The 23,268-nt window shown below is 41.2% G+C and overlaps 1 protein-coding gene across 3 annotated transcripts; it reads right to left on the minus strand.

The window, feature by feature from the left end:
- Positions 1 to 1,105: 1,105 nt before the first annotated feature.
- SCP2 (sterol carrier protein 2) lies at positions 1,106 to 23,260 on the minus strand. 3 transcript variants are annotated; one of them, XM_062003427.1, is made up of 16 exons: positions 23,125 to 23,260; positions 21,225 to 21,279; positions 20,651 to 20,722; positions 19,248 to 19,379; positions 18,282 to 18,346; positions 17,186 to 17,312; positions 14,625 to 14,688; positions 13,570 to 13,656; positions 12,827 to 12,977; positions 11,842 to 11,989; positions 9,785 to 9,892; positions 7,898 to 8,051; positions 5,198 to 5,291; positions 4,704 to 4,833; positions 3,213 to 3,292; positions 1,106 to 1,995 (listed from the first exon to the last, which is right to left on the minus strand). In XM_062003427.1, exons 1-16 carry the CDS (start codon positions 23,164 to 23,166, stop codon positions 1,900 to 1,902), a joined length of 1,605 nt encoding a protein of 534 aa, XP_061859411.1. In that variant the 5' UTR covers positions 23,167 to 23,260; the 3' UTR covers positions 1,106 to 1,899. The 3 variants fall into 3 exon arrangements, with proteins under 3 accessions (XP_061859411.1, XP_061859412.1, XP_061859413.1); XM_062003428.1 differs by lacking the exons at positions 18,282 to 18,346; positions 20,651 to 20,722; positions 21,225 to 21,279; positions 23,125 to 23,260 and having other exon boundaries at positions 19,248 to 19,320; XM_062003429.1 differs by lacking the exons at positions 14,625 to 14,688; positions 17,186 to 17,312; positions 18,282 to 18,346; ... (2 more) ...; positions 21,225 to 21,279; positions 23,125 to 23,260 and having other exon boundaries at positions 13,523 to 13,588.
- Between the last annotated feature and the right edge of the window lie 8 nt (positions 23,261 to 23,268).

Below are 23,268 nucleotides of genomic sequence, written 5' to 3' on the forward strand. Positions count from 1 at the left end.
TGAAATTGAGTATGAGGCAATGCATACAGAACAACTTTAACAAAAAAGTTCCAGCTTCCCAGTGCAGAAATAAGACCTGAGTAAATATGAAAGAATGGAGACCCTGGTTTCAAGTGATTTGGGAAAACATCATCTCAAAACTAACAGTGGTCAGAAAAGCAACTGGGGGACAAAAAATAAAAGCAGAAAATGCTTTTTGCATCGTGAAAGCTTTTCAACAGGACAATGAGAATGCAGCATACAAGAAGGACACACAAATAGCCAAAAGGTTACAAGGGTCTCTCCATGTGACAGATTTAAATAGAATGTCCTCTTCTTTAAGCTGTGCTCTTCTTCTTTAAGCTCTGAAGCCTGAAGGTGATAGGCAAGACTATCATCACCAGGAATGCTCTGAGGCTGCTCACTGCTTCTTCCAGTAAAAAGCAACACCAAAACCAAAACCAACTAGGAGGTGTACAATAAAACTGCAACGTATGAAAAGGAAAAAAATAATTCCCCATCATCTGTAGGCAAGCTACAGGAATTCTTGACTCATGCTAATAAAGCTGTCAAAGATTCAAAAAGGGACTGGGACAAACTCATGAACTCACAGAGAACTTTGGATATGGATAGACCACTTCTGCCTCAAATTTGTTAGCTATTAAAACCAAATAAGATCACTGGCTGCTTGGAAAATATTCTGGGCAAAGAGATGTTTGGGCCAGCTTAATACTCCTTCCAAGGTACCATTGGTCAGAAAATATAGTAGGCTATATTGGTCTGATTCAGTACAGCCATTCTTGCTGCTCAGCAATCTGTAAATCATTTATTCACACTACAGAAGTGAAATGATTGGCTTGAATTGGCTCATTTTTATTATGGTTTTAGTTAAACCAGGGAAGTGAAAGTTTATGCATTAAGTTCCTCAGTGATGGCACACATATGGGAGGATGCAAGGCACACAGACCGGACTGAGATGTATCTTATTGAGTACCTACTGACAGTGCCTGGGGAGGAAAAAATGGGTGCCTGCAGGTGCCCCCCATGACAGTCTGTATAGAACAGTCAACTGGGTGCATTAACATGTAATTCATGTTTATAAATCTGGGGAAGAAACACGCAGAAGAACAGGAAAAGTATATTTAATTTTCTATTAAATTTCCAACCACAATACATTTTCCCAAAACAGAAGTTAAAGCTTTTTACATTATTAATAGGGATTTTGTCATGACCAACACTAGATTTTCTCAGGAGAGAAGAGGTAAAAGGTTGCTTATCCTCCCTTTCTGCTCTCCTGGCGAATCTAATCTTTTTTGAAGGTGAAACATTGTCAAATCCCATGAATGTCAAAGCAGTGGTGTTGTTTGTATGTACTTCTGAATGGTTTTTTACTTCCAAAGTATTAATAAGAAAAGTAGCAAATTCCTAAAGCCTACTCTAAAAACCATGATTTTAGAGATTCCCTTTCTAAGACCATTTTTACTTAAGAAGCAGCAAATTTGTTAGAAGTCTGAAAGCATTTGTGTGACCTGCTATTACAGCTTCTAAAATGTAGATTATTTAATTGAGATATCTAACTAGTTATAACCTCCCCTCACTCTTTCAACTCACCCAAACACCAGTAAGCAGTCTCATTCAACTCTCCATTTTATACATTCTTTTCATATTGATTAAAACAAAAAATGGTCACAAACACCCACCACATACCATTTGTAAGAGTTAGTGCCTCAAGCTTAGCCTAGAAATCTTTGCTATAGAGAAACTGATGGAATTTATTAAGAGAATTAAGGTCTCTAACCACAGGATTTCAGTGAGAGAGGTCCAATCAAACCCAGCCTGCGCCACATGATTGATAATGTCCTAGTTTCATTCTACTTTTTTGTCAAGAATATCAAGTACCAACTGTTAACTGTAACAAGCTCAAAGTTTAGCTTTGCCTGGCTGAAGTTGTAGATTCTGAAGTTTCATTGCCATGCCCATGTTCCCTGAAATCTTCAATTTGCCTTGAAAGAATGCCTAAAAAGAAAGAAAGATTATATGAAATGCAATCCAGGTTATTACCCCAAATGTGTCCCTCCCAAAAGTTATGGGCCATTATATGTACAGGTCCTGGCCTGCAGCTTTATAATTCCAATAGCTCTAGTAGACATCTCACATTCATCAACTAATGTATTTTCTGAGGTGAAAAGGTAAAACGGGAAACTGAAGAAGTTTTATGCTTATTTGCAATATCTAAAGAGAATAAACTCAGTATTGTTTCTTGGATCATGATAATGATGGATCTGTGTGGGCAGGGCAGAATACACAATTTTCTGGTGATGATCATTTATGTAAGTTGATTATTTCAACTGAAGATGATAAAACAGCAGTGTACAGTAGATGCTACAACTGATTTCTTAACCCTAGTTTCCCCCAGCATTACTGGTTTTGTTTCTGATTACTTCAATTTTCCCAGTTTAGTTTGGAAACCAGACACACTAAAGATCTGGGGGTTCTCCCCTGGACCTTGCAAAAAGATGAACTGCATGAACAAAAATATCCACCTGTTGATGTAAAGTTGCAATTGCTTCTGAATTTCCTACATGTACATTACATTGCTATGTGTTTTACCTTCAAACTCCTCCTAGACACACTTCAGTTTGTGAAAGTTTGTATTTTCTCTGCAATTACCAGATCAAAAACTTAAAAGAATGTTACCCAGAGCAATTCACATTTAGAATTATGAAGCAGCCACTTCAAATAAACATCCAATTTACTTGTACACTATGGCTGCTTTTGACACACTGAGCAATAAAAAAACCAAATAATCATGGGCATTTAATAGCCATTCAGCTCAATTTCTGGTTTTCTGCATCAAGATTACTTCTTATACTCATGCCAGCTTAAAGTGTAAAGCCCTCCAAACAGAGGGTCAATATTCCTCATTTCTCAAGTCATGCTACTAACACTCATTTCCCCCTCCTTTGTTTCAAATCAAGCACTATTACATCTCTTTCTGGATTACCTATAGAATGTCTAAGATATAATACATCTGTTCAGAAGTCTAGATATTGTCTTTCTTGATTAATCTTACGTTGGCCAATTTGTTCACAGAAAGACCAGCACTGACATTTTTCAGATCAGTCATGGCAGTTTTAGAAGAGGGAATTTATTTAAATGGTTTCAACTCGAACACACCCAAACCAAACAAACATCAACAGTCAGTCCCCTTATCTCATCTTTGCAATACTTACTGTCTGAGGATTCATTTTGCCTGTCATCAGAGCCAACAAATCAGTGTCAGCCATTGTAATTGTACAATCTGCCTTCTTGTCTGTAAGACAGAGATGGTGTGAAGATTCAAACCGAGAGACTGAACAGTAACAGAAGCTACAACTCTATGAAGGATCTTTTGATACTGTAGGTTAGCAAAATGGTACTTGAAGTAAATACAACTAAGAGCCACTATAAAAATATGAGTAAGAAATCACGAATAGCCAACAGGTATCTATGCAACCTTATAGCACAGAGTATCCCAACACAGAAGAAAGATGGACCTTTCTGAAAGGTGCTAAGCAAATTCATTCCTTGAAAAGAAATAATAATCTACCTGTGATCAGACAGAATGTTAAGTGAAAGCATTATCTTAAGTTTTATCAAGCTTAAATTTGACAGTACAAAGATCAACTCAAAATAAATGTGTTTTCCCCTGTGACATTCTCAAAAGACATTCATCACTGACATTTCAGGCATTTCCAGCCCTGTCCTTCAATGGGAACAACATGTGCATTCTAAAGCACTCATCTGAATCAGTACAAATTCAGAAGTTCCTTTAGGATCTTGTTGCCAGAAATAAGCTGAAAAAAAAAATCTTTTAATAAGCTCTGATAGAAATATTGATGTATATAGCAAAGGGATGCTACCATCTTCTACACTCATGATTAAACTTAACTCTGATAAAATGTTGTCCATGCAACAGAAAACTGCTTTTCTTTTTGTAACAACTTAGATCAATGAATTCCAAATCAAATCCCCTGTCATGGTTTTAATTAAAATATTTATGATGCAGGTTCATGGAGATTCTGAGGACAGACTGCTGTCTTTTGTTTATTATTGACATTATTAGGAAGCAGGTCTTCAGACAGGAAACAAGACACTTTCATGGCAAGAGTACAAATCCTTTTGTTTCCAATACTTTTATGGGGTTACCCACCATCATCCAGTCTGTGTCTTATTTAGATCTGCCTTTTTTTAAAATGGAACTTGAAGTTTGTGTCAGCTGGTACAGGACTGAAATTGGTCACATTTGATTGCTTAACTAGCAGCAGAGGAGAAGCAACTTGACAAGACAGGCCAGCTTACCACCTACCAGGGTCTCCAATAAACCAACTGAAGAAACAGTTACAAGTTACATTTCTGGCCCAAATTTTAAGAGGTGAGAACAACAAAACCCCTGAGGTTTGAAATGTATTTATATTTTTTAAACTCTGATACCTGTAAAATTCATGTGACAGATCTGTCTCGAGGCCCTAAGAAAACATGCAATTATCTAGACAGAATGCAGAGTAGAAGACATTTTATTCTTGGTCCAAAACATCATGGATTGATACTGTCAGTAATGAGAACATTTTAAAATTAAGGTAGCTCTACACCACTTCTGCTCAAGGTCACTATAGCTTAAAAAGAATATGAATTTATATTCTTTTCAGTAGTTTTCTGCAAAGACACAAGGAAACAGCACTGACCTGAATTAACCGCCACAGAGCCTTTACCATTTTTTACGTCCACTATCCAAGTTGCTTCTTTCCCACCAGGACCATCTTTTATTTTGAAGGCAAAGATTCCACCAATTTTCTTGACAAATTGCTCTCCTTCCTGTAATGTACAAATTGTTCATTTACTTCAAAATAATTTTAAAATAGGCCGACTTGAACAGAAAGTGTTTTTATAACCTTTACCCTTTCTACTAAATACAGAAATATCCATTTTCCTGTATTAGGCTTCACTTAAACACCCATTTAAAAAAAAACAAACTCAAAACAAACAAAAGAAGCCCCTCACAAACACAAACTCTGGCTTATCTATATTAATCTACTAAGAAAAACAACCACTGTCCTAAACAGTCTTCTCGTGATGAAAAGTCTGAAAAAATGTGATTTCTTCTTCTCATCAGACTTGCAAAGCAAACAATAAACACCAAACCCAATAATGCTTCTTGTGCTGGTTAGCAGTCAAATACCTCTTGGAGCTTCTTTTCGATCTCTTTGAAGATCAGCTGTGACTTAAACCCATCAACAGCTGCACTGAGAGGTACAGCTGCAAGACGACCAGTGCTGAAATGAAAATCCCATTCAGTTAATACCTTTAATTACATTATCAGCATCTTCAAATTATCATGAGTAGGCCTGAAACATCTTAGCAATATAAAGCAACTATATGATTTCAAAGTGAAGCTTACTCTCTGATAGGCTTGACAGCCTGAATGACAATTACTTCAAGTATCCAGATGCTTTTGCATGTATGGCCACGACACTAATTTCATCATGAAAGTAAACTGACAATCTTGTTAGGATAAATGAGCAAATATTATTGTCACACCTTGTATAAAGACGGGGCAGCACATACAACATCTCGGAGAAATATGTTTGGGAGTATTCTGGCAAAACAAATTCCATTTTCCCTTCCAAATCACGTTAAGAGACGTGGGTCTCTTAACTGTCTCAAGAGGTAGCAAGCGTAACTCCTGATCCCTCCACGGCCCACTAGCAGCATGAAATCAAACTCTTCATTTCAGCAGAGCCAAAGTACAGAGATGTCCAAAGAGATGGCAACTCAAGCAGCAGGAAAAACGAGTTTACAATTATTACCATCCCCTGGCAGCAGAGATTAAAACTGTGGTGAGGTTTGATACTGTTGAAGTGACAGAACTGCTTAAGCAATGTTGCTAGAACTTATTTGTGTGGTACTAACACTTCTCTACAGATGTAAGCTAGGGTAGTAATAGTAGGTACTGTCCCACCTGAAGGAGATGTATCAATTTTGCTATACTAACAGATTATAGAATTGTAAAATATCAAAACCCCTGCTTTAAAGACTAATCCAAAACAGATCAACTCCTGCTGTAACTGACATTGATGTAAGTTCTTGGCAGCTATTGCTAAAGCCACTAATTACAGGCTAGATCTGAGTCCAGTGATTAAGTCTACATGCATTGCTGTAGAAAAAAATAGTATGAGGTATCTTAACAAACATCAAATGCCACCACCTTTCCCTTGATTACACAAAACACACCAGTTAATTACACAAGCAGTGCCTGAAGAGATTAGCCACACTGATTCGTTCCAAAGTCTCATTTGCATTAGTGCAACTCCTTGAGTCAAGTCTCTCTTGCACACAAGGTCTTTGGGAGAACCAAAGCTTCTCTAATGCAAGATGAGACTGGTATTGCTACCACGTCTCTGGCTTGAGTTGCATCTAGAAAAGAGTTTTTTAAATCCTCAATACCAATGAAGGTGATCTGTCATAAAGCAGACTGCTTCTTCGGGAAATACTATCTATGCACATAAAGTTTTTCCTGACAGGAAAGTGTCCCTTCGAGTTGCACCTCAAGGCTGAAATAGCAACAGATTCCCCATATCACAAAATTATGATACTTTTTTAAAGACAAAGCTCAAATAAATGGAGAACGGTATACTCCCTGTAACAGCCTTTTCTAACTGTGTATCAACATGCACTGCCAAGTTTCGTGAGCATGTTTGAAGAGAATCCATGAGAAGACACGATCCTCCGTCTCACAGCTGCTTTCTCATGTGGTCTAACCTCTTACAGATTACAGAAACGACAGGATTATCACTTCTGACATTGCACTGCAAAAAAATACTGCTGCAGCCCTTCAAAGCTCATTTGCTTCTCTTATTACCTCTTCCATAGACTATACTGTCACCTCCCAGGAACTGTGCAGGCCTTGCTAAAACTGGCATTAGAAACATGAGCTGAAGGTTGAATATTTCTTTCTGGAAGTCCCATACATGATAAATTTTACTGTTCAGAGAATTTAGAGCAAACACAAAGTACTGGCATTGAGCTTCAAAACAATCAAACCCACAATGCCCACAGAGAGTGGCTCAATCTTTCTAAGCAAAGGGAATTTTGTATTTAAAAAGTCGCTCCTGAAACTCTGGTACAGTTACAAATGTTAAGCATTTTCTTGCAATTCCTGCCCATCCTAGAGTTGTAACAAACTTCAAGACAGCTTCAGCACGGTGTTCTGCTCTCACTCTGAAGCACGCTACGACTGCAAGTGCAAATTCTTTCGGCAGGACTGGACAAGTGACATGCCTAATTGCTAACGGGTACTTAGAACACCACATGCAACCCATACAACTGAAAGCAGTTTTACATCAAACCCAACTAGTGATCATTTTGTCAGAGAAAGCAGCGGGTATCTCTGTTCCCACGGACGTCCTGCTTTTTTTTTTGGCAAGTCCCAAGTTTAAATTAGTTAATTTTAATGTGGCCTGGTTTGTTCTTGGGAGGGGTTTTTTCTTTGCTTTGTTGGCTGCTTCTCCTCCAAACATTAAAACTTTTCTTCACAGGAAACCATGCAAGCCATCTTTATGGGTCTTCTCTGTTCAGTAACTTAGAGTGTGCACCGTGTATCAGGATAGGCAAGTTGTAATAACCTCTGCACACACCTGCAGCGCTGCGGTACACAACAGCTGCTGAGCAAGGTTTAGTTTACAGTGCAATTTCCTCCATGCGGAGAGACACACGGTAACTACGAACCAAATGAAAGCCGAAAGGCAAAGAGAGAGGAGCGCGGCCAAAACCAGGCGAGCGCAACTGACAGTGGAGGGGACCGCGGGTGAAAGCTCCGAAGGACGGCACAGCGCGGCGCGGGCCCGGCGCAGGGTGCCGCGGCGGCGGCGCGGGCGCTCACCTGGCGGCTCCGGGGAAGCCCATCCCGTACAGCGTCACCACGGCCGCGCCGCCGAGGCCCAGGTTGTGCTGCAGCGCGACCTTTGCCCCGCCGACCTGCCTCCTCCCGGCCAGGCCGCGCAGCTGCCAGCAGAGTTCGGCGCACTGCGCCAGGCCTGGCAAATCGAGCACAGAGCGCGCATGGTTAACGGCGGGCTGGCACTGCGGCGCGGGTTCGTGCCGCCACCTTCCCTGCCCAGCGCGGCCTCGGCGCGTACGTGCGCCGCCAGCTTACGGCGCTGGTATTTGCCGCCTCACGTACTTAGAAACGTATTTTCCCGAGGCCCAAGACGAATCACAGGACGGTGGGGGCTGTGAGAAATGCTGAATTAGAAAAGCAATGAGGACAAAGAACTGGGTTTTCCCCGTTATCCGTTTCTGTGTAGTATTAACGGCCTTGTCCCTTTTGTGTAGTGTAAATCAGTCCATTGGCCCTGGACTCTTATCTGTTTGTTTTAAGTGTTAATTAGAGTTTCAATCTTAGGACTGTGGGGGGAATCTACGATAGGATACAAAAACCAGACATCCTCTGGGGAGGATATTTAGGCGCCTCGAGAAGTTGTAAATCTCGGAGTACCTAATCGATGAGGAAACAAGGGAGGGACCTTGCGGCCAGGACAGGCAATAAAAAGCCGAATATTGTACCTGTCAGGTGTGCCTACTAGCTAGGACACCTGCTCTTGCAACAACGCTTAATAAAAGTGCTTCACTGCAGAGTCTGACCTGAGTCTTTTGTGAGAAAGCTTGTTATGTTTCTCACAGGGCTGGAAGGATCCTGCAGAGCTCATCCAGCCCAACCCCTGCTAAAGCAGGTTCCCCTCCATCAGGAGGCACAGGAACGTGACCAGACAGGTTTAGAAACCTCCCGAGAAGGAGCCTCCACACCCTCGCTGGGCAGCCTGGGCCAGGGCTCCCTCACCTCAGCACCAAAAATGTTTGTGTTTAAATAGTGGAACTGTTTGTGTTCCGGCTCATGTCCATCACCCCTTGTCCTGTCGCTGGACACTACAGAAAAAGTGTTGCCCCATCCTCCTGACACTCATCCTTTAAGTACTTAAAAGGTACCCGAGTATATTTACCCAGAAATGTTTTTGTTTCCCAAAGTTTCCCAATACTTTCCCCTACACTCAGCAGATTATCTAGCTGTTACAGCTGCTCAGATTAAGGTTTGTTGGTTTTGGTGGTTTTTTTTGTTTTCTTCTCCATTTTTCTGATGACATCTCATTTCCAAACAAAGGTGGTGAATTATCATCACAAATCCAAATACATTTTATCCATTTGGAAGCAAACATCACAGTTTGAAGAAAACAAAACAAACCAAAACCCAACAAAAACACTGATCCCAAACCACAAAAAAACCCACCCACACTATGTTGCTAGGAAATGCCCACCAACTGAGCTTCTGTTGTAAGCATGAGATAAATATCCTGATATCCAAGGCTTAAGAGCAATAGCTTTTATTTCAGCTAACAGGGTACAGGCTGCACACCATGTGAAAATAGTTATTTAAACCACACTCTGCAGAAGTTGTACTATTGAGCAATTATTTAAAAAAAAGGGAAGTTGATCTGCAGGCTGCTGTAACAACAACAGGGGGGAAAAAAGCACCATCAAATTAAGTGCTAATGATCAAATGAATACTCCAAGTCTTTTGCTTTGAACAATCTTACATAGTCAACCTGCCCTAATGCCTGCATTAGTTGGAAATCAGAATCAGCTCCAGAGCTTCCTTCTAGTCTTATGAAGCCCTCCTGTTTCATGCAGACTAAGACAAGCAGGGAGCATCTGCCTGCTCAAGAGCTGTATCTCCTATCTAACTGGCAAGAGAAAAAGAAATGGTTTTGCATACCTGTAGCACCAAGTGGATGTCCCTTTGAAATCAAGCCACCACTAGGATTAATAACCCATTTTCCTCCGTAAGTGTTGTCTCCTCTGTCAATCAGGTCACATGCTTTCCCTAGAAAACAGTATTTATAAAAGAAAAGTGTTTCTTTTTGGTTTTGAAGTGGTTTTTCAGTTCTGCTGCTGCCTACTGAAGATGCTGCATGTCAGTCAAAACCTAGGAAGTACTACACAATAGATTTTACAATGAGCAGACTGAAATTAGCCAAATGACATCAATGAGACTTCCTCATGCCACTGGAGAAAATGTAGCACAGAAAAGTAGTAAAAGGGCTAGTGTTTGCTACAGGGGCTTTTTAAAATTTGCTGTTGAACTGTTTTGTTGCTATACAGTATTATGATATAAGCAATGCAATGCAGCTGTTCATTATGTTATTAAACTGCAGTGATAACTATACTTTTGTAAAAGAGAGGTTCACTGGAGTTTGTGACCCCTGGGACAGGGAGCCCTGGTGAAGACCAAGGGGAACATGAGCCCTTACCACAAAGAAGGCTAATGGGACCCTGGGCTGCATTAAGGCATTAACACAGTCAATAAAAACACTCATTAGGCTAATGCTTAGAATTGCTTAGCTTTCCAGACTATTAGTTCTCCTGACTTCAGCAGATACTTCTCCTTTTCAACCCATTCCTTAGTCCTTAATTCTTGTGCCAGCTTCTCCAACCAACCCTATAACCAACGTTACTAACACTGAAGTCTAAAACAGATCTGCCATATTTCTGGTATTTGTAGCTTCCTTCTGCCATGAAATGAGAATACCAGCTTAGTCTTGCATATCTACATCCACATCAGTAAAATAAGTAAAATGCCATTTTACTCATCTCTACATCTACTGTTCTAAAGTAAGTTTCCCATGCTATCAAGGTCAGGCTGACTGAAAGGTGGTGAGAATTGCACTATTCAATTACCATACACAAGACTCATTGGTCAAATAGGTAAGTACCATCATGATTCTTCTGTATCTTTGATTGAAGGGATGAAGCTAAGAGGCTTAATGGACCTACTTAAATAATGTCAAACATTTATCATTTTTACTGCAGATACCATCAAACACAGCAAAGGAGCCAGTAAAAAGCAAGCATTCAGAGGCAAATATTTGAAGACCTACAAATACATTAAGAGTCTTCCTGAAGATCTATGAACTTCTGTTTCAGTGATAAAGCTTAGACTTAATACACCATCTAGTGACAGAGAATGGTATTTTCTCAAAATTAGTTCAACTAGAGAGAAATTACATCAGATTATTTCTGCACAGGAAGAATACATTTAAAGTTCAAATACTCAAGGGGCAGTTCAATGCATTATTTATTTGAAATCAAACAAGAACTTATTCAGGAGAAAACTTTAATGTTTGACTTACACAGAAATGAACTCCACTGCCATTTAACCTGCTGTAAATTCACTCATTTAATGAAATGGAACTAATCTGAACAGATTGTGTATTGTTATACGGTTGACTTTAGAGGCACGTTCACAACTTGCCAACAACTCTGCATTTTCAAAAGCAGAGATGTTTCAGACTTTTTAAAAAGTCATGTCAAAGATAAGTAACTTGGTAAGGCCCTCCACAGGCAAGTGTCCAGTTTATCTTCTTTAAAGGAAACACAAAGATGGAAGGAAATCTTGGGGTAGGTTAAATATACATTCCTGAAAAAAGGGTGTAAAACTCTAAAAGATCACAGGAGTCCATAATTCCCTTGCTCTCCTTGCTTAGATGAGCGAACCCTGAGCACAAGCCAGCTGTACAACTTCACACAGTTGTCCATCACTAATTTGCTTTGTATATTTCTTCAGAAATCAAAGTAACATCCTCATTTGCTAAATTAATTCTAGACTTTGCAGGTCTTCCTCTTGCTCTTCCCTCTTAGGAGGTCAGTTAGTAAGACTTTCAAATATAGATCTGTCCAGTAGACAACTCAAGGTTCTAATGATATGAACAGACAAAACAATATTGTTGATGCTTTCCATTTTAATAAAACAATGATTTCCATTGATGCTTTTACCTTCTGGACAGAGTCCCAGAGCTTCATAGGTAATCAACTCGTTAACTGAGAAACAGTCGTGAAGCTCGATCACATCAACATCCGTAGGTTTTAGCCCAGCTTTTGCAAAACATTGTTCTGCAGCTCTTTTAGTCATATCATAGCCAACCTGCAACCAGAAGAAATTGGATGTTCAAATTGCATTTTTACAATTTCCTTTTTACACTTCAGTTTTAAATGTGCTTCTCTACATCCTGAAAGTAAGATGTAGGAGGTGGCACTCGACTTTCTTTTAATGCAGCACATACCATAGGGTTTAATAGGCATACATTATGAACTGTATAGAAAGAAATAATACATTCTAACTATTCTAGTTGGCATGGGGTACTTTCTGGGGAATATCCTTTATTTTCTCAACCTTGCTCACAAGTCAAACTGCTACTTTGTATGACTTGGACCAATAACCTTGAAACAAATCCTCCCGCTGTCTCGCTACTTCTTTCTATCAGCCATCCGACTAGAATGGTATTTCAAACCCAAACAGAACGTGACTGCAGAAGAAGTTATTGGGTAGTCTTAACAGTTTGATTTACATTCAATTATTTTAGTCAGTTTGCGGTGGGATCCAAACTCTGCAGTTCAGGTCTTTCCTTCACTCTACTTAAGCAAGTAACCCTGACTATACCCGACAGGTGATTTCAGCCTTAGTACTACACAGATATAAGTAAAATTGTTTTGAATTTCATTACTCTTAGAAACAGAAACATTGAAGAAATGTTTTTCTTGCTGTTCAAATTGTTTCAAAAGTAACCTTTAAATAATTTGTTAAAAACTAGGGGTTTGATAGTTTGTTTGTAAACTTCTTGCTGTTACTCCACAAGCATACTCTTCCCTTTCTCCAGCTGCCCAAACAAAATGACTTTTACACTCCTAACAAAGTATAATTTCTTTGCTTACTGATATGGAAATGTCTACAGTATCAGGGAATACAGAACTATAAACCTACCATCTTCATACAACTGTTTTCTTCAAATGTGCTTGGATAATCAGTAGCCATCACCTGGGCTAGAATTTCCACAGCTTTTGACTGCAACTGGTGGCTTTTCACAAACTTCTCACTAGCCAAAACTGCAGCAGCGGCACCATTTGACGTTGGACTGATTGAAAGAAAAATAATGCTGTCAACTTTGCAAATTAGTAACATTAATCTTCCCTAGAATTATCTTTTAATACAAACTAAAAAAGCAAAAAAGACAAACGAAAACTCACTTTCTTTGGCTAATGTCACTGAAACTGTAAATTCTATCAGTGTTTGGTGGACACTGTCAGTAATTCTTATAACAGACATTTGAAAGCATGACATCAAAACAGGGACATATTCAGGTTTTTCAATTTAGAAAAAATCCCAACCAAACAAAGCTTCTCTGGCTATTAACAATATTAACAAGAATTCCAGAGTGTTTAGGAAAGGCTGAAGAGAGAAAATAACCCTTTATAGCAATGGATGCACAGAGGTAAAAATACAGAATGACATGAGAGTACAAACCATATTTCAGCTTACTGTACTGTGCTGTGAACAAGTCTCTAGACAGGTTTGGTCAAGAGAATTCACATCTGTTTTATTCATAAGGAGATTTACTTAAAATCATCTGTAAATTTTAATTTAGATGCAAACAGACTTTTGTTTACATAGATGTCCTACCATGTTTCTCTTAACATCTATTTCCCAGTGCCAAGTCCTCTCCTTACCAACACTGTAAGACAGTCAGGTAATCAAAAATTTGGCGAGAATGCAGAACTTCATCTAATGTGTACTCCTTCTGGAACTGGGAATACCTGAGAAAAACATACAGATGCCATGTTAGCTTTAGCACAGCCCTTAGCAGTAGAGATCATACCATTAGGCAGCTATAGATCTGTTTTTACAAAGTAAACGGCACTTGACATAGAAACACATTGCACAGTATATGCTTTATTATGGTATGAGAATGATACCCAGCATAATGATCCCCTTTTTTCTATAGTAGCTAGCAACAGGACAAAGGGTGATGGAATGAAGCTGGAACACAAAAAGCTCCACTTAAATATAAGAAAAAACTGTTTCACTGTTCAGGTGAGGGAGCCCTGGCACAGGCTGCCCAGAGGGGTTGTGGAGTCTCCTTCCTTGGAGGTCTTCAAGACCCGCCTGGACATGTTCCTGTGCGACCTGATCTAGGTGACCCTGCTTCTGCAGGGGGATTGGACTAGATGATCTGTAAAGGTCCCTTCCAACCCCTACCCTTACCCTAACCCTAACTGTAACCCCTAACCCTAACCCTAGGAGGTGTGGTCAGGGGCATGGCTATATCAGGAGGTGTGGTTGGGGAGAGAGAGGAAGAGAGAGGGAGAGAGAGGGAGAGAGAGGGAGAGAGAGGGAGAGAGAGGGAGAGAGAGGGAGAGAGAGGGAGAGAGAGGGAGAGAGAGGGAGAGAGAGGGAGAGAGAGGGAAAGTGGAAAATAAGGGAAAGGGAAAGGGAAAAGAGACTAAGTCAGATAGACTGAGAAAAGAGACTTAAGAGAGAAAGACAGAAGAGACTGGGACAGAGAGAAAGAGAAAAGAGATTAAGTGAGACAGGGAGAGAAAAGAGACTAGAGTGAGACAGAGAGAGGGAGAAAGAGAAAACAGACTAAGAGAGAGAAGGAAATAAGAGACTAAGACACAGAGAGACTACGGAGAGAGTGATTAATTCTAAACTCATACTCTGTTTTGCATGAATTTTTAAACAGCAACGTATGTTCAATGTAGAGGTTCAGTATGTTACTCACGGGTTGTTTGTTGAATGGCTATGATTCTTCCATGCTATTTTTGCAAAGTATTCTGGATTTGTTCCTGGAAGGGGAAAGAAATGTGTTGAATGTCTACCCAAACAGTACAACATAGCATTTAAATACTGTCTCATAAGAATTTGACCTTTACAAGAGACACATTGTTATGAAAACTTTGCTTAAAACTCAACTTAAGTCTTAAAATTAGATAAAGACAATGAAATATGGTTGAGTTTTAGCTAACAGAACACCCTACTTGGATATTAAACTTTGTGTGTTTTTACATCAGTAAGTGCACTTTGCTTGAGGTATCATTACATTATTGCAGCTTGAATGTTTACTTTCCTATCAGGGCAAAACAGCTGCAGTGAAATCCTAGAATCCTAGAATGGTAGGGGTTGGAAGGGACCTTTAGAGATCATCCAGTCCAACCCCCCTGCAGAAGCAGGTTCACCTAGATCAGGTCCCACAGGAACATGTCCAGGAAGGTCCTGAAGACCTCCAAGGAAGGAGATTCCACAACCCCTCTGGGCAGCCTGTGCCAGGGCTCCCTCACCTCAACAGTGAAATAGCTTTTTCTTACATTTAAATGGAACCTTTTGTGTTCCAGCTTCATCCCATTACCTCTTGTCCTGTTGCTAGCTACTATAGAAAAAAGGGATGTCCCAACCTCCTGACACCCATCCTTTAGATATTTATAAATGTTAATAAGATCTCCCCTCAGTCTCCTCTTCTCCAGACTAAACAGCCCCAGTTCCCGCAGCCTTTCCTCATATGAAAGATGTTCCATTCCCCTGATCACCTTGGTAGCCCTGTGCTGGACTCTCTCCAGCACTTCCCTGTCCCTCTTGAGCTGAGGAGCCCAGAACTGGACACAGGACTCCAGATGAGGCCTCACCAGGGCAGACTAGAGAGGGAGAAGAACTTCCCTTGACCTGCTGGCCACACTCTTCTTGATGCATCCCAGGATGCCATTGGCCTTCTTGGCCAGAAGGACACATTGCTGGCTCATGTTTAGTTTATTATCAATCAGGACTCCCAGGTCTCTCTCTGCAGAGCTGCTCTTCAGCAGTTTGACCCCCAGCGTGTACTGGTGCATGGGGTTGTTCCTTCCCAGGTGCAGGACTCTGCACTTGTTGAACCTCATGAGGTTCCCCTCTGCCCAACTCTCAAGCCGGTCGAGATCCCGCTGGATGGCAGCACAGCCTCTGGGGAATCAGCCAGTGCTCCCAGTTTGGTGTCATCAGGGAACTTGCTGAGGGTACACTCTGTCCCCTCATCCACATCGTTGATGAAGATGCTGAACAAGACTGGCTCCAGAACCGATCCCTGTGGAACTCCACTGGCCACAGGCCTCCAACTCAATTCTGTGCCATTGATCACCACCCTCTGGGCTCTGTCATTCAGCCAGCTCTCGATCCACCTCACTGTCCACTCATCCAAACCACACTGCCTGAGCTTTCTGATGAGGATGTTGTGGGAGACAGTGTCAAAAGCCTTGCTGAAGTCAAAGTAGATGACATCCACTGCTCTCCCCTCATCTAGCCAGCCGGTTATACACTCATAGAAGGATATCAGGTCGGTCAAACAGGATTTCCCCTTGGTGAATCCATGTTGACTCCCCCTGATAACCATCTTATCCTTCAAACGTTCAGTGGTAACATTCAGGATGAGCTGTTCCATCACTTTTCCAGGGATGGAGGTGAGGCTGACTGGCCTGTAGTTTCCTGGGTCATCCTTCCTGCCCTTTTTGAAGACTGGTGTGACATTGGCCTTTCTCCAGTCCTCAGGCACCTCACCTGTCCTCCATGATCGTTCAAAATGATAGAGAGAGGCTTAGCAATCACATCAGCCAGCTCCCTCAGCACTTTAGAATGCATCCCATCACGACACATTGACTTATGAGCCTTAAGCTTGGCCAACAAGTCTTTAACCTCTTCCTCTTGCACCCAGGGCAAGTTCTCTGCTGTCCTGGCCATCCTGTTATCCTCACTGGACTGGGCTTCCCGAGGGTCAGCCTTGGCCATAAAGACTGAAGCAAAGAAGGCATTCACTACTTCAGCCTTTTCCAAATACTAGTCTAAAAGTTAAGTGCAAATAAAAGATGCTCAACAGGGCAGCCAATTCCTATGTCTGGTGAGGGGGTAAGAAACAGCAGTAGCAGCAGCTTAGTACAACACCTTGATTCAAACACTCAAAAGCAACAAATCAGTCCCCAGCCTATCTACCCATCTCAAGACACGAGCAAAAAAAAAGCAACTTTATAGACCTTACAGAAGCACAACCCATACCATGAGCATGATTACCACACACTCTGTATCACAGCCTTAATTTTGTCTCCTGATGGTTTTGGTTGCCTATACATCACAGCTTTTTGGTAGACAACTCTTTATGCAAACGTATTCCTGCATGTGGTGTAGCTGTAGATGCTGCAGTTGTCGTACTTGGGTGAAAGAAAGGACACTGAATGCTATCATTTCTTTTAAAACATGAAAACCTAATATACATTTTAAAATCACTTCATTAAAAGAGGACAATGAAAAAATGTTGTTTTAGCATACCATATTTCTCCATATGTTCTTTGCCAGCACTTGCAAACATCTGAGGTGCTACTGGAGCACTTGCTAAGCCATATTTATTGATCATAATTTCCAAATGTTTGTCCATTGGATTAGTTCTGTCTGCAAACTAAAAAGTAGAGAAATAGCTATAAAGCAAGTCACAACTTCCTTTTCTTTACAACATTGCCACAAAAGTGCCATCAAAGAAAACAGAGGTTTTTCTGGACAGTGTGTTGCACTTCACTGACATGTTTTGAAGCACTCAGAGACTCCCAACTATAGGGAAGAGTAAACAAGCAGAAAATGCTTGACATTGATTGATGGCAGGGACCACTCCCATGTGATTTCTATCACAGTCACTACATTCAGCAGAAGACTTCAGGTATTCTTCACCTCAGCTTAAAATCCTATAGTTAATAAAATGAATACTGTTTTAGTATTTTCAATGAAGCTTGGGTGAAATATCATAAAGCACGTTAAAGATAACTCTTACTTCAATGAGTTGTTCAATTAAACATTTCCCATCCAAACCTCTGCATATGTTATCAAATCTGGTAATTCTGTAGCTAAATGACACATGGGCTTGCTGTAAGGCAAAACACAAACAAATGCCCCAACACTTCTCCAGTAAAAACAAAAGAAGAGACAAGAAAGAAAGGTTTACAGAAGCCCTGAGGCCTTGGGAAAGTATGTTAACTGGTCAACTGAGTAAGCATCAAGCCCAAAGCCAGAGGACCTAGATTCTTTGATTTGTTGTGTCATTTGAAGTGTGATAAAGACACTTTAATCGCCTAATGCTTCAGTATTCTGTCTGCTGTCTCCATTATTCCCTATTAACCCTGTCTTTAAAGCATTCTTGGGAAAGCACTAAAAGCATGACATGCAAAAGCATGATATACTAGGTAAAACTAATTCTGAACCATTCCATACAAAATTGACACATCACAGCTGCAATCAGCCTCAGAAAGCTCTTATGTTTTGTATCTTCATGTAAATGTCTTAAGGCAATTGGTACTTCTGAGAATATGTCTCAGAATGAGGAAGTGTAAGGCACCTACAAATACAATGAGATGTAGGAGGTGTTTCAGCCACTTACACCTGAAGCAAGGGATCCTTTTGCCATCCTCTCAAAGCCAAGTGCCAGAACACAATCTGCCAAACCTTAAAACAAAATTTGTGGCTATTTAAAACACAATGTAATTATAAATGGTATTATATGCTAACAACTACACACTTACAAGAACTACACATCAGCTGCTCTTCCTTCCTCCTCCTTCCTTCAATTTTGAAGGAGTCAAATTGTGGTGGGAATGGTATTGATACTGAAGAATGAGACATCACTACAGAGCTTGGGTTTACTTTTAAACTGTTTGACAGTAATTATCTTAGATGACCAAGCACTTATGTCTCTGCTACGAATATTAGAATAGTAATACAGAATGTTACTATAGTTTTCAATACAGGAACATCTAAGTGCAAGAAAGGATCCATAAAGGAATTCCAGTACCAGAAAAAAACATTAATCATCAGTTCAGAGCATAGCCTGTCACAAGGTGTTTCTCTCTTCCCCTCTCTTCCAAAAACAAGTTAGTCAAACACTTGTGTTAAATAGAACAAAAAAAGGCTTTTTAGCACATCCTTTGCTCCTTTTCATCCTGCAATTTAGTGTCCTGCAACATTATAACGCAACTTGTCCTGTACTACTCTGAACAGTTCTTCCAGTAAAAACTTCACTGGCATAGGACTTGCTAGGTTGCTATAGCTTATGACATAGGAAAGGACATTTCTATCCATATACACCACCTTAATGCATCACAGACATAGACCTTTAGGTGCACACATCATGCTCTAGTTCATAGTGACATGAAGTGCTTGGTCTTATTTTTACATATACAACTGATCAAACTTTCCAGCTGAATGAGACAGAAAACACAACTTTGCCCATGCAGATGGGACATTTACAACTCAGGAGTACTGACACATTCACTAGTGCCATTTTTCATTCCAATTAATGTCCATAGAAACAGAGAATATGAATTAGCCTCAGAGCAAAAAAACTCACCTCCTTCTACTAGTTGTCTGGCCATGAACAAAGCAGTTGATCCAGTAGCACAGTTGTTGTTAACATTAATGATAGGAATGCCAGTTAAACCCAAACCATGATAGATCGCCCGCTGGCCACAGGTTGAGTCACCTTTATACAGAGACATAACAGTAAAATAAGATGCATAGCTCAAACTTCACTGGCAAAAAGAAATCCCACCATGTATGTGCAATGCACTTAAACTGTAAACCTGAACTTTGGAAGTGTCACCTTCCATATGTTTCTCAAGTATGCACAGCACAAGAACTGTAGAAACAAGATGAAAGTCATCAGATGTTAAAAACAGAAGTTTGTCTTGTTGCTGTGACAACAGGCTGTGAATCAACAGAAGGTAACTGGGCTGCACAGAAATGTCTGAAGATGTGTGGCTTGGAAGCTGCTAAAGGCATCACAGCTGACTAACACTACTGCCATTGCTGTAATACAGCTCTTAACAGGGAAATACGAAGCAAGTAAATGGAAAAATCTCTTTGGAATGGAAACATTTCCCCATAACAGAAATCTGATTTTGACTGCTTTGAGAAGAACATCAGGCATCCCCGAATTGGAGTGACAGCAAAAGGTTCAAGCCAGTCACTGAACCATCTCCTCTCACTACAATTAGCAGCGACTGCAAGTTAAAAGCCTCTGCTGTGGGCATCTAAGAGAAATCTGTTTGAGGGTAGTGCTGTATTTGGCTGGGATAGAGTTAATTTTCTTCACAGTAGCTAGTAAGGAGGCATGTTTTTTCCACTGCAATGGAAATACTTTTGAATTGCTGTAACCTGGGATTTAAGTTGCATGTTGTGGGAATTACTGTGGCAGGAATGCCTTGTTGTTACTTGTTAGCCAGGCTTGGAGTAAGGGGAGGAGTTCATTAAACACTATAATCGGGCCCAAAGGGAGGTAGAGATTGTAATGGATATACCTTAAAGCTGTTGTAACCCATGATTTGAGTTGCACATTATAGGAACCACTATAGCAGGAACCATCTGAACCAATGGAGGTCTTAAAAGAAGCAGTGCAAGTGCAGCAGTGACCTGAGCTGGCTTTGATGCCCAGTAACTCCATGCAACACACCACCTCTCCTGTCCTGAGTGACCACCCTAACAGATGGAGCCCAAAGACATGGACTAAGTGAACTCGGTGGATATCTGTGGACCTTTCACAGACTTGGTCCATACACTAAGGGAATGATATTGGTGTATTGTTAGCAAGTAAACTCCATAAATAAACAGATACAAACCTAGTTTCTAGATAGTTCTACAACTTCACACAATGAAATACTGTAGCCCAAAATTGATGGGATCCCTCACACCTTTTCCACAGAGAAGTCTGCAAATGTCATGGATGCCACATCCCAATCAAATGGTGTTACTTACCATAAACATAACCCACACACGCCTGCTCCACCGCCGAATAAGGAATCCCAGCATCAGCTAAACATTTCTGCCCTAAAAAGTTTACAAGTTAAAAAAAACAACAAAACACTGCTATCAAACATCACAAGCGGATCTAGAGTAGTATGACTACATTCAAGCAATGTAAATATTCTTTATTATACGATGAAAATGGTTAATACAGTCTTGCATCTTAATTCTCATACAACTTGCAGTATTTTGAGTTCTGGTCAAGCTCTCAAATGATTTCATGCAATCCTATGTTCAAGCACCAAGGCTGTTTGTCCCAATGAAAGTACACTTGGATAACAGAGTTAGGAATTAAATTATTTGTGTCCACCTCAATTTTAAGCTGTCCTGATTTCAGTACTAGAAGGCAGTGAGTTGCACAGGTCAGTTGTAGATTTTGTGGAAGTGTTCTTCCTGTGTTTCATTTAATATGCATCTAATTACTTAACAGTAGCTGTTCCTTTATATGAATAATAAAAAGATGAACTGTAAGACTTAAAATAAGTGTCAGGAATCAAACCAGATGCTTGCTTTATTATTGCATTACCTGCCTCCTTAGCCATGTCAGGATAATCAAGGCTCTTCTCATTAGGCTTTGTGAACTGAGAGGAAAAAAAGGAGAAAAAAAAAACCCAAGGACAAATCAGTGAGATTGAATACATCTTTTTTCTCAACAGGTTTGTGAACAAAAAGTGTTAAATAATGCAAACAATTTCATTTAATTGACTCTTAAAGTGCATGCACAAAACCTGCACAATTCCCAGGTGCTACTGACAGCTAAAACCATAAAATAGTGCAACTTTATAGACACCGAGAATGATTTTTGCTCAGTCTTAAAGTTCCACAGCCAATAACCTTGCCCAAAGCCCAAAGGTGGGACAGAAAATAACTCTTATCTCCACTGATTTGCTGTAATACATGATATAATCTTCACTGAGGCTTTGATAAATACTTCTCTTATTTGTAACAAGCAAATGCTTACTCATTGTACAGAACTGAGTTCTACATAAGTCTCCCTTTCCCAAGGCTCATTCCACTTTGTTACAAATCATCTTATATCTTACTCCTCACCAGTGGAGTAGGGCAAATATTTCCATTTCCTTTGTATTATGACTCTAATGAGTCCAAAGCCAAGTGTTGTGCATTTTGTACCATTAACAAAAAACTGCAACTGCTAAAAAGATATTCATGCTAATTACTTAATAGTTCTGCAAGTTATCTGATGTCCACTGCTAGTACATAAAGGTTAATTTGCTACCTCCTTATGCTCACCTCCCCAACTCCAGTCGTTTGCTATACTTATGCGTACTTTCTTTAGTGCCTTCTTCCCTGAATTTAGGTAAAGAACCTTCATACTGAAGGTCAGAAAAATCAGTCGGGGAACTGGTCATTGTAAAAGTCCGTAAGAACAATGGGCATTACTTGGGCTAACAATGAGGGAAATTGTCTTGTATTGACAGCTTCTCAAATCACGCTAACCTGGTAGCCGAGATGATCTAGGGAAAGGACAGGCATGGTCTGTGGAACTGGCAAGTACACACAAAGGAAACACAGACTGCTGTTTTAAGAAAGTATACCAATTCTTTGCAGATATCATATTATTAAGATTTTTAGAAAAGACTTCAGAATAAAATGCTTAAGATGCAATATGGTGTCTGACAGCTTTTAGTGGCTTTCTGTGCCATTGGTTTTTCTTCCTTGAGCACATCGTGTATGATTTTAAGGTGACACCCAGTAACTTCCCAAACTAGTGATCCAGTCCAATGAGCACAATTAACGGAACGCAGTCTTGTACCTTTTATTTCCTCCCCTACCACATCACCTGCTGGAGAAATACCCACGCAGCAACAAGAAAAAGCTATTTCTTAAGCCGTGGGGGGACAGGTATGACTACTCTGGCACACATCAAACTTGTATTTTTAGTTTTAACCACCGAGATAAAGAAAAAGGTGTCTCCAGCATTGGCTCCTCTCTGAAAATGCGCTATGCCGCTTGACTTGTGTCGGGGCAATCGAATGAACCGGTGCAGAAGCACACTGGGATTGCCTGTAGGGCACGGGCTCTGCTGTCACCAGCTCTGCCTGAGCCCATCGGCTCCTGGCCCTTCGCCGGGCTGCGGTGACACGGGGTCACCCTCTGGCCGCTGTACGTCTGTTACACCGACCTCCCAACCAAAGGTGAACTTTGCGCGGGGCCGCCACGGCCCAGGCCCGCCCCGCAGGCCCCGGCTGGCACGGTACCCCCGTCCTCCCTGCGCACGCGTCTCTGTCGCACCGGCCGGCCGGCGTGAGGGGCCTCCTGCCCGCCGGAGGAGGCAGCGCGCGGCCCCCGCGGACAGCCGCAGGGGAGCCGCCTCAGGAGCGCCGCCGAGCCCGGCCCAGCGCGGCCCTGCCGCCTCGCACACACGGCCGCGCGGCCCCCGCCAGCAAGCGCGGACAGCCCCGTACCTTGGTCATCCCAACGCCCACCACGAACACCCGGCTCCGCATGGCGGCGTCGGCGAAGGGCCCGCACCGGCCCCGCTCCTGCGTCCCGGTGGCACAGCCCCGCGGCGGCGGCGGAGCGCGACAGCCGGGCCCGGGGCGGGGCGG

This window comes from Colius striatus, chromosome 10 (genome assembly GCF_028858725.1).
Source record: "Colius striatus isolate bColStr4 chromosome 10, bColStr4.1.hap1, whole genome shotgun sequence".
Classification (NCBI taxonomy): domain Eukaryota; kingdom Metazoa; phylum Chordata; class Aves; order Coliiformes; family Coliidae; genus Colius; species Colius striatus.

What these genes read in the sequence shown, in the direction of transcription:
- SCP2 (XM_062003427.1), bottom strand. Translation starts at nt 23,166, where the DNA reads ATGCGGAGCCGGGTGTTCGTGGTGGGCGTTGGGATGACCAAG. An exon ending in AAAACAGTTGTATGAAGATG is followed by an intron (nt 11,990 to 12,826) that starts GTAGGTTTATAG and finishes TTCTGGTTGCAG; the next exon opens with GTTGGCTATGATATGACTAA. An exon ending in GGCTTCCCCGGAGCCGCCAG is followed by an intron (nt 5,292 to 7,897) that starts GTGAGCGCCCGC and finishes TTTTCATTTCAG; the next exon opens with CACTGGTCGTCTTGCAGCTG.